At 29.8% G+C, this 16,053-nt stretch overlaps 2 protein-coding genes across 3 annotated transcripts in view; both read right to left on the reverse strand.

Moving 5' to 3' along the window:
* Positions 1-7,702, reverse strand: part of LOC105840432 (neuronal acetylcholine receptor subunit alpha-9) — a 71,444-nt gene extending 63,742 nt beyond the window's left edge. Inside the window, exon 1 of the mRNA XM_036287815.1 lies at positions 7,490-7,702. The gene's annotated coding sequence lies outside the window, so the exon portion shown is untranslated. The remainder of the gene's footprint in view (positions 1-7,489) is intronic.
* Positions 7,703-9,708: 2,006 nt separating this feature from the next.
* On the reverse strand, positions 9,709-15,957 carry LOC118645909. Of its 2 annotated transcripts, none has more exons than XM_036287820.1 (6): positions 14,501-15,957; positions 11,492-11,634; positions 11,031-11,183; positions 10,299-10,337; positions 10,053-10,194; positions 9,709-9,973 (listed from the first exon to the last, which is right to left on the reverse strand). In XM_036287820.1, exons 3-6 carry the CDS (start codon positions 11,171-11,173, stop codon positions 9,857-9,859), a joined length of 441 nt encoding a protein of 146 aa, XP_036143713.1. In that variant the 5' UTR covers positions 11,174-11,183; positions 11,492-11,634; positions 14,501-15,957; the 3' UTR covers positions 9,709-9,856. The 2 variants fall into 2 exon arrangements, with proteins under 2 accessions (XP_036143713.1, XP_036143715.1); XM_036287822.1 differs by lacking the exon at positions 14,501-15,957 and adding an exon at positions 12,489-13,240.
* Between the last annotated feature and the right edge of the window lie 96 nt (positions 15,958-16,053).

Here is a 16,053-nt window from a genome sequence, read left to right on the forward strand (position 1 = left end):
TGGCATTTCGAATGTGGTGTCGTTGTACGTTATTAAACGCTATTTGAATTTGCTCCTCCAATTTGTCCTGCGTTTTTACGATTAAAATATATTTTTTCTTTTTGTGCACCCCACAAGAAAAAATTACAAGGATTCCAATCTGGTGATCTTGGTGGCCATTTCCAAAAAGATGCTCCAAGACCTATCCAATTATCTCCATGTGTTATTTAAATATTGCCGGGCAAGTACTATTTAATTAGAAAAGTAACATTTTATAAAATTAGTATTGATTTTTATTCAGTTTTATTAAGACGGAAAAATTAAAATAAAAAATTAAATTAAATTAAATTAAATTTCTTTAAAATTAAATTGTGCAAAAATACAAACATTAAAATAATAGTAAAGCATCGTGTGTATATTAAAAAGCAAAAGTTTAAAAATTATAGCCGCCTGAAGAATTCTATCGATAATTATTAGCTGTAAGCTGCAGAATAAAAAATTTCTTTAGTTGAAGATACAAATTCGAAAATTTTCTAAGTCCTGTCAAAATGGAAATATTTCTTGGTAACCGACAGTTCTATTGAAAATTTTGGTAGCCTTCCAAAAAATTTTATCGATAATTATTAGCATTAGAAGCATTTTTTAATTTTTAACAGGGAGTCAACTTCACGCATTCTCCGTCACTGACTTTCTCTTGTACCTCCGCGCTTATTGACTTATTACAATGATGAATTAAGGCGAAACTATTTACTGCATCAAAAAATAATATGACATTTCTTCTTAGATTTTCATTTTCTATCGCATGGTGCCAAGTAAATCCGATGCTTTAGAATTAGAAACACCCTGTATAGTATTACTATACTGAATAATTTTTTCTGTTAATAACTTTTTAACGAATCACGAGCGACGGCTAAAATTTTTTAAAGGTCAGAAGGGTGATCTTGACTACATATGTCAAGGCCAAGGTCATCGGAGCGGGCTCCCCTGATCAGTATATTTACCCTTCTTTCTTTCTGAAAGATATATTGTTTTAAATAAAATTTTAAATTAAATTATAAATTATAATACATTTTCAGGTTGTTTCTAATTTCAAACTTTCTCTATCGTCAGTCAACATACGCTTATAAACTATATATCTAAGTATCACTTCCCTATCCTACTAAGGAAAGAATACAGAAAAATTATTACGCAAAATGTCAAATTCTTAGATATATAATATTATACCTTATTATTATAGCATCTTTTATCTCTCACACTCAAACTCTCTCTTTCACACTAATCTCTTTTTCTTTCTCCATCAAATTTCTTTTGTTTCTCAAATACAGGAATTGGCTCTCTTTCTCTTTCTCAATCAAATTTTGTTTCTCAAATATTTCCTTCTCTTTTTTAAATACGGGGAACTGTCAAAAGTTTGACAACAGCAAAAGACAGAGTGAAACAAGTCACACAGCACGAACTTGACAATCAACAACCAACCAGCATCGCGGAAAAACGGTGACAAATTAAATAACACCCTTTTTTTAAATTTGGATATTAATTAAATTTATTTTTAGCGTTAAACTGTTTGGTACAATTGTGAAAAACATTATCTTTTTTGGTATTCTGTGGATAATATATAAATGGATTTCTTTTTAAACATTATAAGATTGTTTATTTACCGATAGAATACGTACAAAAAATTAAAATTTGTAATAATCAAACACGTATAACGCATGTTTAATACATTATCTTTCTTCAAAGTTTTGAGCAAAAAATATCTTTTTTTAAATTATTGTATATTTAACAAAAGAGATATTTTATTATTTACTGTTAAGTATTATATGTACAATTCGACATATAATATACAATCAGTAACTATAATATATACAAAGATATCAAATAAACTGTAATGTGTTATTAGATAAATTTAACTGTTTAGTAAACAATACTTATTCTTACAAAACTTCTGATTTATGTATTTTTGAACAGACATACTGTTGAATCTATCGGATTTTCAATTAATACAACAAAACCTTTTTTCAGTAAAATTAGTAATACAATTTATTAATACCTATTTACGTAGGTGTGATAAAAGCGTTTATTACAAATAAACTAATCTCTACTAATTATAATCTCTACTAAGCTTTTGTAATCTCTAAGGCCCGGTTCCACAACTCACGGTTAACTGCTAACGGGAGATTAATCGACTACCTATCTTTCTCTATATTATTATCTAAGGAGAGACAGAAAATCTATTAATCTCCCGTTAGCAGTTAACCGTGAGTTGTGGAACCGGGCCTAAATGTCGCTATTTTTTTATTCAACATTTTTAAATCAAAGTTAATTAAGCGAGACAGTCAACTTAATGGCAACATAAGAAATAAACATTTGCAAAATGTGAATTAAAGTTATCTTGACTATGTCAAAGTTACTTCATTTCACCATATTTTCTAAATTTTTCAAGAAATTTGCTTAGATATATTAAAGTGGGGGGAATCCCGTTTGCCTACGTTCCCGATTGCCTACTGCTTCGTTTACACACACATTTTGCAGAAATTCATAATTGCCGATATTCCCGATTGCCCACGTCCCCATTGCCTATTGCTTTGTTTGCACACACAAAAATAATCAAGGTACAAAGTACACATTGCACACGTGACGCTATTGCACACGTTATATTATTACGCTCATACACATTGCACACGTGACGCTATTGCACACGTGCACATTGCACACGTTATATTATTACGTTCATACACATTGCACACGTGACGCTATTGCACACGTGCACATTGCACACGTGATATAATTACGCGCATACACATTGCACACGTGACGTTATTGCACACATACACATTGCACACATGACAATTACCGCATGGGGAACGTAGGCAAACGGGACCCCCCCGTTTATTATTAAGCACGGCTGCAAAATTTGTTTTTATGTATCCTTCTAGAGCTATAAAATATATGTGAATCGAAAAGGTAAGGTAGATTTTAAATGTATACAGGATGTCTCATTTTAAATAATCTATTAAGATTTCTCGAAAACTATGGTAAATACGAAAAAATATATGAAGTAAAAGATGTACAGTTTGGAAGGAGACAAATAAGGTATAATTAATTTTTGATAGAATTCATCTCCATTTTTTTAAATAGAGATAGTATTGTATAATTTATATGCAAAATAATTAGAGGAATTATATAATATATATATATATATATAAAATATAATTCCTCTAATTATTTTGCATATAAAAGTATTGAAGTAGAATTGTCGTAAAATCAAAAGTTTACGAAATTTTCTATACTTTATTTTGACATTTTTCAACATAAGATATAAAATATCACGTATTCTATCGTATCACTATTAATTTTTCGACAACTGTACCTTAATGATTTTATGCACAGGATAATGAGAGGGATCAATTGATGTAAAGAAAATACATAGTTGCTTTAAAAAAAAATTAAGCAACTTACAATATGCAACTACATATTTAATTTTTAAAGCAAGATGTATTTAATTAATAGTTTATGAAATATTTCACATCTTATGCCGAAAAATGTCTGAATAAAGTATAACATATTTCGTAACCTATTGATTTTTTGACAATTCTACCCTAATACTTTTATATGCAGTATAACCATATAGAGAAATCATATTATATAAAGAAATAGCGATGACCTCCATATGACCTTAAAAAGTTGAGTTTTTTAAAAAATTAATTTTACCATTATTTGACTCCATTCAAACCCTACAACTTTTGTTTGAAATGTTTTTCCGTATCTATCATAGTTTTCGAGAAATCTTAATGCATTATTTAAAATAAGATACCTGATGTGTATATATACATATATATATTTTTTAATACATTTATTAATTACATTTATTACATTCAAAAAATTAATACGTTTTTGACATAACAGTTAAATTGTTTCCTCAAATTAGATACAATGGTATTTTTTCGTATTATCAATTCATAAGGCACATTGTCATTATTAAAATGTGCAATTTTTAATGTACGAGCTTGCACACCATCCAAATGTATAATCTATAATAAAGTAACTTAATAAGTTGATTATATTATACATAAAAAGTATATAAAAGTATGCAATTTTATTGAGAAAAGAATAAGCTTGAAATTTCAAGATGCAATTGGTGGTATTTATTGTCAGACATGAGATAGTCTCGAACATTGAAATACCCATAGCATTCTGCTAAAAATGTGTCGGAGCTTTTATTGGATTGCTAAAAAGTTTGGAAGGTATTTTAATATATTAAATCAAACATTTATTTAAATTTTTTACAAATAAAGATTTATATTATTAATTTTTTGTTTCTACACTGAGAAAAAAAATGCTAGATTCAAATAAATATTTTTTTTGAATAATGCTAATAACATATTTTATAGAAAATCAATAATATTTATTTCAAACAAGTAATATTTTCTAAATTATAGAAAACTATTACTTGTTTAAAATAAATATTATTGATTTTCTATAAAATATGTTGTTAATACTATTCAAAGAAATATTTATTTGAATTTAGTATTTTTTTCTCTTAGTATACGTATTATATAATAAAATCAGTGATAGATGCTAATTATAAACATCCAAAGAGAAGCAATTATTTGTGATAAATTTACCAAATAGTACATTGGTTTCACAGTATCTTAATAACGGCTGAACTGATTAATGGCGAATTCGGTTGGATGCACCAGTGCGCACTGAGTGCGCCCTCGTTTAGTGCAGTTTAGTTTTTCCCATTCTGAATACAAGCCAACAGAATACGAAACACTAAACAAGTGCGCACTAGTGCGCACTGGTGCACCCAACCAAATTCGCCATAAGTTTCGAGTAAGCTCAAGCGATCTCTACATGTTAAAGAGATAAAAAGCGAGAAAAATGATAGTACGAATGAGTGAAAGACCATGTGAGGCAACACGTATTGAACGAAATATTGACAACGTCTGCATTCACCGGAAAAAAAGAGTTCTGAAACTAATGTAAGATTTTTTAATCTTTAATATAATTGGTAAAGAATTTTATAACAATTTCAAAGCTGCTTTCTCTGTTGAATACAGAGAACTTTACAGAGAAATATAATTGTTAATTATATTTTGTTTTTATATATGTATTATCTAAAAAAAAAACAGTTGTGCTGTTTTTTAAAAATATAACCCATGTAGTAGTTTCTTTTATTATATATATTTCCTCGAAAAATAACATTTATATTACTTTTAAAAAATATCTTTGTATTCAAAAGTCTTCCTATTCCATCCCAAGTGATAGCTTTAATTCTTCTTAAAGAAATTATAATTTTATCAAATTTTGTTACCTAACTTCACCCAGGTGATATATATTTTTTAAACAAATAATATATGAAATCTTTAAATTATACGTCAATTAGAAAGAGAACATTTATGATTACAAATTTTGTAATCCAACATGAGAATATAAGGTATTTAAATGCAAAATTCACAAATTTACATATGTATATTTTAATGGAATAAAAGATTTAATCGCAAATTGAAGAAGTAACAATAAAAAATGAAAATATTTAATTTAAATTAATAATTTTTCTTGTTAAAAAACTTAGTGCTGCTAGATTACAAAGTATAAGGTACTACAATTTAAAATGAATAAGGAAAACATAAAAATATTGCTAAGAAGAATGTGATGGAATTGGGTGTGCATATGTAATTAAATAAATAATAATTTTTAAGAAAATGTATTTTTTTATTTAATATTATACTATGTAGTTATAAATTTACACACACACACACACACACACACACACACACACAGAAAAAAGTAATATATCCAATAACGTATGTAATTGCAGGCTACCAACTACATAAAATACTCAATACAATAATATTTATTGTTAATGCAAGTACAATGTTGATTCTGCAATAACATATATTATTGCATTGAGTATATTTGTAGTTGGGAGTCCGCAACTACATATCTCATTGGATATATTACATTTTTTTACAGTGTATATATGGTTTTACGTCCGTGTCAGCTGTATTGATTGATTTTGAGACAGCTATAAAAAAATCAATATATCTATCCGTTTAGAGTCAATGTTAACTACAAATCGAACGATATATTGATTTTCTGGAGCTGAATTATTAATATTATGTACCTTTTTTATCTCTATTCTCTTTATATTTTTAAGTTTCCTTTTTTTATTTATTTAAAAAATTACAAATGTAAAAATTACAATTAAAATAAAACTAAAATTATTTGTAAAAAATGTATTTTTAATTGTGGTAAAGAATATATCAATAATATAAAAAATAAATTTTTAAAAGTGTTAAAATTATGGTTTAAAAAAGTTAAGATTACATATAAAATAAAAAAATATATTTAAAAATATTTTATATAATTACATATATATTAAAACATATATATTAAAAAAATTTTCTTTTAATTGTATTTAGTATACCAACACTCAAAATTAAATTAAATTTAAAAACTATTTCCACAGAACCCAGTGTATTGGTTATAAAATTCCATTAAAAGAGCAGGCAGGAGACGCTATGGTATACCAAAAATACAATTAAAAAATTTTTTGCTTGGTAATTAAATGTCGAATTTAGTTGGGGTCTGACAGATTTTCCAGTGCCGGATAAAATTTAATATAAATTTTATTATATATCTCATGATATAAAATATTTAAATTATTAATATTAATTATTTTAAACATTTTAAAGCTTTTATTTTTGTATCGTTTTGTAGTTTATATGTTTTATAACTTTTTTAAACTGTATTTTATAATTTTGTATTAATAAATTTTTCAGTGTTGTAGAATAAAATTAACTATCTAAAGGCCATTGCACGTACATTTTCGTAATTGTATCCGTCAGTTTTCGACCAATTATATTGCTCAAATTAGCTGTAACCAATTAACAACCAAATTAACCAATCGTATTGTTGAATTGTTTACGGTAACGGTTACAAAAATGTATGGGGCTCAATTCTATATCGCCTACCGACAATTATCGGTGTCGTTGCGCAGATATTTTATATGGCAAAAAGCCTGCGCAACTACACGATATTGTCGGTATCCGAAGAAGAGCCCTTGGTACGTCCAATGGCCTTAACAAAATATATTAAACAAGAGTTAGCAACATTCACCGTAGAACGGCCACGCGAACAGCTCTCACGACACCGATCCCGCTCTGAATAATCTTGCACACGCAAAACACTCGAACGGCACGATAATTAGCCTCGCGTCCCCAGACTCACCAATTCCGCGCGGCCAAGATATTCGCGGGGACTACTTTCCTCACGCGGAGCAAACACTCGCACGAGTGAGGAATTTGCGCGCGCGCGGTAGCGTAATTCCGAGGAAGAATCGCCAACGAGATTTACCCTCCTCTCCAATTACTTTATCGATATATCCGGCGCGATATATCCGGCTAACGCAACACTAACACGAAGGCGGGTAGAGCGCAGAACAAGAGCACAACCGATTCGCGAGCCAGTGGCCTCAACAAAATTATCGCACACACGCCGCTACCTCATCGATAACATCCTTCGCTGCAATCACCTTCTTTGTTCCCTCCGGAGTAGCACTCAGGTCGGCTCTCCGGACGCAGGGTTGTCTCGCCGACAACGATAATTACTGTAACACTCGCGAGATCGCTAAAACACCCTTTCCGATCGAAAGTACGCACACAAGAGCGCGAAGGATCGCGGTCAATCCGCAATCGACACCACAACCCCCCACAAGGGACTTACGCGTTAGCTTCTCTCATCGCGCGGCCCAATCACAACAAGGCGCGCAGTCCTGCGGCCGCAGGAATGTGCGCGCTCTAATCTTTTCGGGGGCCTGACGAACCCCCGTGCAAATTTTCATCTTCCGCTAGCTTCCTCCGTTGTACCGCGTAGTGCCCTCCACACCATCCGCTTCTCGCGGGAGGGAATCCGGCACCCTGTGGTCCGATTCAATCTCCCTCGCGGGCTCTTCGTTGCCCGTCGGAAATGCTTTTTCCTAGAATCGGCGGGGCACCAATTTTCCGTACACCGGTCATTGCGGCGGTTCTATGCTCCCTCGCGGAGCCTTCCGCTTGCCTCGCCCCTCCTCCTGACTCCGCGGTTGTGGCTGTGGCAAGCTCGCCCGGCGAAAATTCCTTTTAGCTGTCCCTCTCTCCACTTCCGCAACCAGCGATCATTCGAACTCCTCGTGCTTACGGCAAGGTGTCCGTCCGCGTTAATAACAAAAACGAAAAGATAACTTTGAACTAGATACGCTACGCTCGCCGCAATTCTCCCTGGAAGATTTATATATACGTATCCTATCAATAATAATCGATCCTTATCCATAATAAAAAAAGACCGTGGAAACGCGAGAATTTCGCTCGTGGTCGACAAACAGTGTCAGCAAATTGCGTGTAGAAATGCATCTGTGCGTCAAAGTACGCGACAAATTAACGCCAGAAAAATGCAGCAGATTAATGCATTCTTTGTTGGTAATAGAAAGCACGCAAGTGTATTAAACGTAAATCAAAATTTATTAATTTAAACATAAATAATATAAATTTATAAATATAAATTATATATACATATAATTTATTGTTCCAATTTTTCGTTTAATTTGCGCGTCCGTATAATAATAATGCCACATTTTTAAGAAAGAATAACAGCACGAGAGAATATTTTCTAATGATTACCGGAGTACTGATTTAAACCGTCTTGTTTTGGGGGAGGGGGAAAGGGTACAATAAATTAATATAAATTTTATTGGATGCTTTTCGAAGTCCAAAATAAATTTACTAATTAATGTCATTCGTTGGAATAAGAACAGGTATTTGGAACGATGTAATTCGATTCTTAATGATGGACAGAAAATTTACTTATGTATGCTTTTATTTGATGTATTTAATCAATACATTAAAAAATGGCTATGTATAAAAACTATCGTTTTTGCTTCGAATGATTACATATCACATTGTATGAAATATCATGAGTCATTTTAATAATATAATATATATGAAACCAATATTATAAAATATATTTCTATGAAAAAACAGACACAAAACAAAATACATAAATGTAATCTCTAATTTAAAAAATATTCGCACATATTATGATATAATGCCACGTATATAAACATTTATACTATAAGATATTTTTTGCGCAAAAACCATTAAAAATAATATTAGAATTTTGAGAAAACTTTAATATATATATATAATATATTTATAAAAAAACAATCAAAATGTTTTTTTAAAAATCTTTAAAATAAGTCTAACGCTAGAGAGAGAAAGATCTTATTCTAATCAAATACATGAATTTTGTTAATATAAAAAAATAGAAAAAATAAAGGTAATTATAATATTACTTATCTACGAGAAATATTGAATATAAAATATTATTACACGTAGCTTCTGAAAAGAAATATTGATAAAAATAACATATAATATACGCCCTAGTAAAATTTTTCATACACATAACACATAAAATGCATATATATATAAATATATAATTATATATAAAATATGTCTATATATTTTTGTTTTCTTTCTTTTAATCTTTATTACCGCATATACAAAAAATCATAATAAGAATTAAGAAATAATTTAAAAAATTATTTTTGCATTACTTTTTTGAAAAAAGTTTAGAAAAATATAAAAAATTATTTAGAATTATATATAAACATGATAATTGCAATTATGTACGATTATATATAAACAATTCTTTCTCTTGTCTCCAAATTTTTTCATAAAAAAAAAGCAATAGAAAAATAATTTCTAAAATTATTTTATAAATTATTTCCAGTATATACGAATAGAAATTAAAACGCTAATTAAAAATAATTATAAAACACAATTTACCGAAAATTGCCTGCACAAGACAAGTTTGAGAAAAAGATTTGTGATTTGTATTATTGCACCTTGTAAAAAATGTAAAATACTGTCAAAGAATCGTGCACTGTTTCCTTCAAGCACGTATTTATGATTTCTTTTATATGGAAGCCGCCAAAAAATTCAAAATAACGTACCTAAAAATATAAAATACGTTTTACATATCGTCGATTAAATTCAAAAATTCCTAACTCATATTTAATCTAGAAGTATTACCACTGTTAAATAAACGATTTCTTCTATATGTTCAAAAGCTTCCATTTGTTCCACCGATGTAATTGGTAAAACAGTTGGTTTCGTTGGTGAACGTTTTACTCTTTTATTTTTTAATATGTCTTGTACAACATAAAAAAATCGTCTGCAAACGTTAATATATTATCATTAAATATATAAAGACCAGGATATATTACGTGCCATGTATATTGTTACATTTATTTGTTTCCTTTTTTTATTCACACTTACCGCATCTGTTCGTCTAATCTGTCAAGACGTTCAAAGAGTCTGGAAATATAAAATTATGTAAGTACATTTATTCTTACAAATAAATAAATAAATTTATATTTTATGCTAAATATTTCTATACAAAATTTTTTCATCTACATCTTACTAACCTGTTATTATCAATAAAAACAGGTTCTAATAGAACATGATTACCCGTATTATTTATGGAAGTATGTGTAGAAGGAGGAATAGAAGGAGGTAAAGGAAGATTGTTGGCAAGATTGGTTCCTAGAAGACAATTTTTTTAGTGTACAGTTGCAACAACTGTACTCAAAATAATAAGGAATTTCAAGATTAATGTCATACATATCACAATATTGATAATGTAACAATTATAGACGATACATAATGTGTGCGAGTCTTTGTTCTGCAGAAACAAAACAGCAATATCTGTAGTAAGTATACAAATATATTATAAGAAACTCATCAAGCAACAACATATAATTATTCTTACACCTCTACACCGTATTGCTTGCTTCTTGCCTCAAAATTTCTCTATACTCTATTTTATCGGCAATTCTGTATGATCCAAAATAACACAAAATAAACAAACACGAGAAAAGAAATATGGTTACCGTGAAACTCGTGAAACTGTGAATAGACAGATTAGAAGGCAAGAATCAAAGAGCACATCGCACATCAGGACATAAATTACAATAAAGATAATCATCTATTAAATTAATTTACAGCTACCTTGTTGCTTCTTGTGGACAGCGCTTCTTGTGATTACAACTGCAATAAATTATATACTGGCGCAATATATTGTATATTATGCAATTTTTATTATTACAGGAACGGCGATTGCAAGTATCAGATTTTGTAGACACAATAATCATGGAGCATTATCTGTAATAATCAGTAAAAATGTAGTGTAAAAAATTGGTTACAGCAACAGCGTATGATTATTCTTACGCCTGATATACAATACGTTTTTTGCTTTCTGTCTCCTAATTTCTCTATGCACTATTTTACCAGCTATCCTGTCTTGTATCATTCAATATAATCCATTAATAATAAATAAACGACTTGCCAAACTTCTGAAAGAGCAAGAATACGATGAAACGGTGCACAGAGCGTTAGGAGGCAAGAAAGAAAAAGTACATTGCGTCGGAATAAATAGCAAAAAAAAATAACAAATTGTTAAATTAACTTACGCATTGTTAAATTAGTTTATTGCTTTTTGTAAACTTTTTTTTTTGTGAATTTAATGTGTCACGTCCGTTGGGGATATCTGATACTGTTGACTGTATCAATGATTGTGACTTTCACTTCTGTATTTTAGTCCAGGCAAATTAGACTTTGAACAAAAATTAATTGTAAATAGCACTTTCTCTTCGGCTAAATGTTCGGAAGGTGATTAGAAATAAAATGTGTGTGTTTGAGACTCGCAACTAGTTTCGGAAAGTTGTAAAAAAAAGGCACAAATATGGAAAAAACAGGTTTTTTGCATGTGCAACAAAACATAAACACTGTACAAAAAAAGTTTTAAATAAAAAATATATGTTTTGAAAAGACCTACAAAATGAGCCATGTCAAGTTAAAATTGGTTTACGTGTTTAGTTGCAAAAAAATTAAAACCGTCGAAACAGGCCTTTTTTTTTTACTTATTTATTATTTATAAAGATTTGAAGATATGGCTTTAAGAAATCTTTATTAGTTTTTGCAATAAGCTATTTGTTTATTAAAACTCGTCTCCGAAGAACTTAATTTCTTCAGCTTTGGCAAGTCATATCACACAGCAACCAACTTGAGTGCTTTTTATTCTTTAAGAGTTGTACTATTATGTACAATTTGGAACAAAGCGATTTTTATAATTTAAACTATCGAAAAATGGCTCCAAAAATTAGGTACGTTTTTTTCTTGTTAACAAATGGAATAACTCTTTTAATTTTTGTTATAGAGAATCGGCGCAAAAACTAATCGATAGTTTTTATTTTTATACAAATTTGAAAAAAAAGAAAAATGACTCTATCTCAATTTACAACCGAAATAACTTTTTTTAAATTAAAATTTATTGTACTTTTAATTGTTAACATTAAGAGCTGAAACTTGCACCAAGTCTAGAAAAAGAGTTGAATTTACTGTGTTTAAATTTTCAAATAAATATCTTTAAAAGTTTTGTTTATACAATGTTATAAAGTTGCAACGTACGAGCAAGACGGCATATGGTGATAGAGTGAGGGAAGCAATGCTCGATGCGACCCACTGCCCGTGCACGTGCGCGAGATTGAATGTGCGCCTTCGAATTGCTAAAACTTACGATATCTCAGCAATAAATTAAATAACGTAGAGTGACGATTTTTTTAAAATCTGAGGTAGCTTGTCAAACTCTTTACAAATAACGCAATCTTTTTTTTTATCCACATATAACCTCCAAATTTTCAATTCTTTGATTTTTAATTTCTTATTTCTGCTGTTTATTATTAATAAATAATGTTTTGATGTAAAATACATTATGCGTCAACAAATAATGTCGCATTAAGCACGTTTTTACTATTTAAACTTGGAAACAATGCAATTTTCAAGTTTTTTTATTACTTCTGATACTTATATTGTAATATATTTATTTATATCATCTGTACAATAATATTTTCTGTATTCAAACTGAATAATTTTTGGTTTATTGTCTGAATGAATGAGTGTATGTGTATATGTTTATGTGTATGTATTTGTCCGCATTGTAATAAGCTTGGTCCGCGTAAGTTTGCTATGCCCAAATGACGGTGCGGTACGGTCACCCCTACGCGGCTTCTTGTGAACATTGTGGACAGCGGTTACAAGTGCAATAAATCATACTAGCGCAATATGTATATATACATATGTATAATACATATCACAATACTTGCTAATTATTTATCTATCTCAACTAGATTTTACACACATATAATTTTTGTTAAAGTTACGAGATTATTTTTTTGAGTGTAGTTAAAAGCAAGAAAGAGAGAGAGAGAGAGAGAGAGAGAGAGAGAGAAAGAGAAATAACATTGTTTAATGATGTTTATATATGTATATATGTATATATTGTAAGTATATGTATACACATGAAAATGTATATGTACACATATATATGATAAATATATGTGTATCTTATATATGTCTCTCTTTCTCTTTTTTTCTCTTAATTAATTATATTAATAATTTCAAAGCTAAAGAGTCGCAGAATAGTCAAAAGTGAGAGAGAAAGAAAGAGAAAGTAAACACCCAATATGTACATACACCCAGAGAAAGAGAGAAAAAGAGAAAGAGAGAGATAAAGTGAGAGAAACAGAAAAGAAGATACAATATTGTAGATAATATTATAATAACACGTACGTTGTGTATGTGTGCGTGCGTGTTGTGTGCAAGCGTATGTTAATTTTATCTTTTTTTTTCTTCTTTGTTTGTATAACGTTTTTCCATAATATTTTATATTTGATGTAATTCTAATTTATGTTGAGAAAGAGAAACAGATCATATTTTGTATACTTATTTGCATATTTTGACACAAAAAGCTGAAATTGTTAAAAAAATTTTTTTATATTATATATTCAAATACGAGCACACGTTTTAAAGTAAATGGAACGCTTCCAGGGTTCAATTGTTAATAAATTTTTTCTAACGTCGTTGACCTTATACATTATCTTCGCACTTGTATATTTTAGCACAAGTGCCGAAACATTTGCAAGAAATTTTTCAAATAATTATTTTGTTTTTTTAATATTAATTTTTATTTGTTTTTTATATTTTTATTTGTTTTTATATTAATTTTTATTTGTTTTTTATAATTTAATTATTTTGTGTATAAATATATTTTTTACATAATGTTTTTACAACACAATAAATTTTTATTTTTTGCTCCAAGAACCCTCCAAACTTCAACTACATGCGGGAAAATGCAACGGAACGCAGAAGGCAATGTATCGCAATGAGTTTTATATTATAATTATTCTCGATTTTTTTGCAGCAATGCTCGTTTTCAGTCAGACCTTCTTCTGTTTAATCGTATTTGCATCATAAAGAAAACTCACAATTTCTACACGCAGCTAAAGAGGGCATGCATTTGAATGTGTAGCATTCAATCAATTAACAAGTAATATAACAAGGACAAAAATACTGTAATTATTGTCAAATAATTAAAAAGTATTACCGACTAATTAATCGATATTATTTCTATAGGCACTCACTTCACGATTTCTGCATGCCAAATTATTCTTCTCGTATTGTTGGGCAGACACATAATAGTTCGAGTGATGCACATTTAATCAAGTCGACCATATTAATCTACATATAATAAATCTAGGCTAATGCGTACGGTAACGCATACTTGCATGCTAAACGCGTCCGGTAAAACATATATACTGCAGGTGCGTTTCGTATGGCAACCTTGAAATACATTGATTAGCCGCGTTTATTAAAATTTGTATCACATCGTAACGCACAAATGAATAAATGATTAATATGAGAGAAGTTATAAATGACGTAAAACATTCATTATCACTTCTATTTCTTTTTACGTAAAAAAGAATTTCAAAAATACATCCCGCACACATATCACTACAAATATAATTGTTTATATAATTTAAATAACGATTAAAATATTAAAAAATTGGTAGTATATGTAATATGTGTAATATACATATATAATGTTCCAAGTATTTTATATACAGGGTGCGGCGCCAAAATCCGGACAAATTAAAAATTTTTTTCAAACATAATTTTTGCAAAAATGGAAAAGTTTACAAATTTTTTTTTACTAAATTGTTTGTAAGATCATAAAGAACACATTTACTCAATATATCCTCCCCCTGCTTGAATAACCGTCTCCATTCTTAGTCTGAAGCATTCGCAGGCCCATTTTAATGTGTCACAGTCCACATCGGCGAATGCCGCTTCAATAACGGCTCTCAATGATGCGACGTTTGGATATCTGATCTTGTTGGTGACCTTTCAACCACGCTCCATACATAAAAGTACAAAGAATTTAAATATGGACTGTTGGGAGGCTAGAATTCTTTGGACCAAAACATGTCGACGTTGTCCGACAACCAATTTTGAACCAAATGGTGTTGCAAAACCTTCGTTGGACTTCTCCGACTCATTATACTTTGCAACGACATCCTACACAGACGATCTCGGGTATCCGAAAAAGCAAATGATTTCTGTCGCTGAGCGCCCAGCGCGAACACTTTTGATAATCATGGTTCTTCAGTTATACTCCGCACTTAGTTTCAACATTGTGACTGTTTCGAGATTATGACTCTTTAGTACATGTGTCAAGCTATTTGGACGCCAATCGTGACCTATAAGTGGTACAGAACGGTAGGAAATTCAATTTGAATTTTGTCCAGATTTTGATGCCGCACCCTGTACATATGCGCATTACACAACTTTAAATATATCGGTATTTCAGCATTTCATAACCATTATTTTAAATTTTATTTTTGATAAATGACTTAAAATTAGCACCTCCAGAAACCTACAGAATTATTTCCATCATATAAAGGCATCTCTTCTAGAAAAGCCGAAGATATAAAAGGAATAAAATTAATAATGTGTAACAATTTACATTTTACAAAAAGTAACGGTAAAAGTAATGTGCGCATAAAAAAACAACTTTGGTATTTGTAACAGTGCAGTGATGTAGATACTTGTTAGAAGATGCACGTGACTGCAAGTTTCATTTCGTATACAATGGAAAAATACATGCATACATTGATTATTCCACTTTTGCACCTTA

This window comes from Monomorium pharaonis, chromosome 6, assembly GCF_013373865.1.
Source record: "Monomorium pharaonis isolate MP-MQ-018 chromosome 6, ASM1337386v2, whole genome shotgun sequence".
NCBI lineage: Eukaryota > Metazoa > Arthropoda > Insecta > Hymenoptera > Formicidae > Monomorium > Monomorium pharaonis.

Coding starts and splice junctions, on each gene's coding strand:
- LOC118645909 (XM_036287820.1), bottom strand. CDS start 11,173: ATGATTATTGTGTCTACAAAATCTGATACTTGCAATCGCCGTTCCTGT. Junction 10,338..11,030: donor TGTCCACAAGAAGCAACAAG/GTAGCTGTAAAT, acceptor TTATATTTCCAG/ACTCTTTGAACGTCTTGACA. Junction 9,974..10,052: donor AAATCGTTTATTTAACAGTG/GTAATACTTCTA, acceptor TTATATTTTTAG/GTACGTTATTTTGAATTTTT.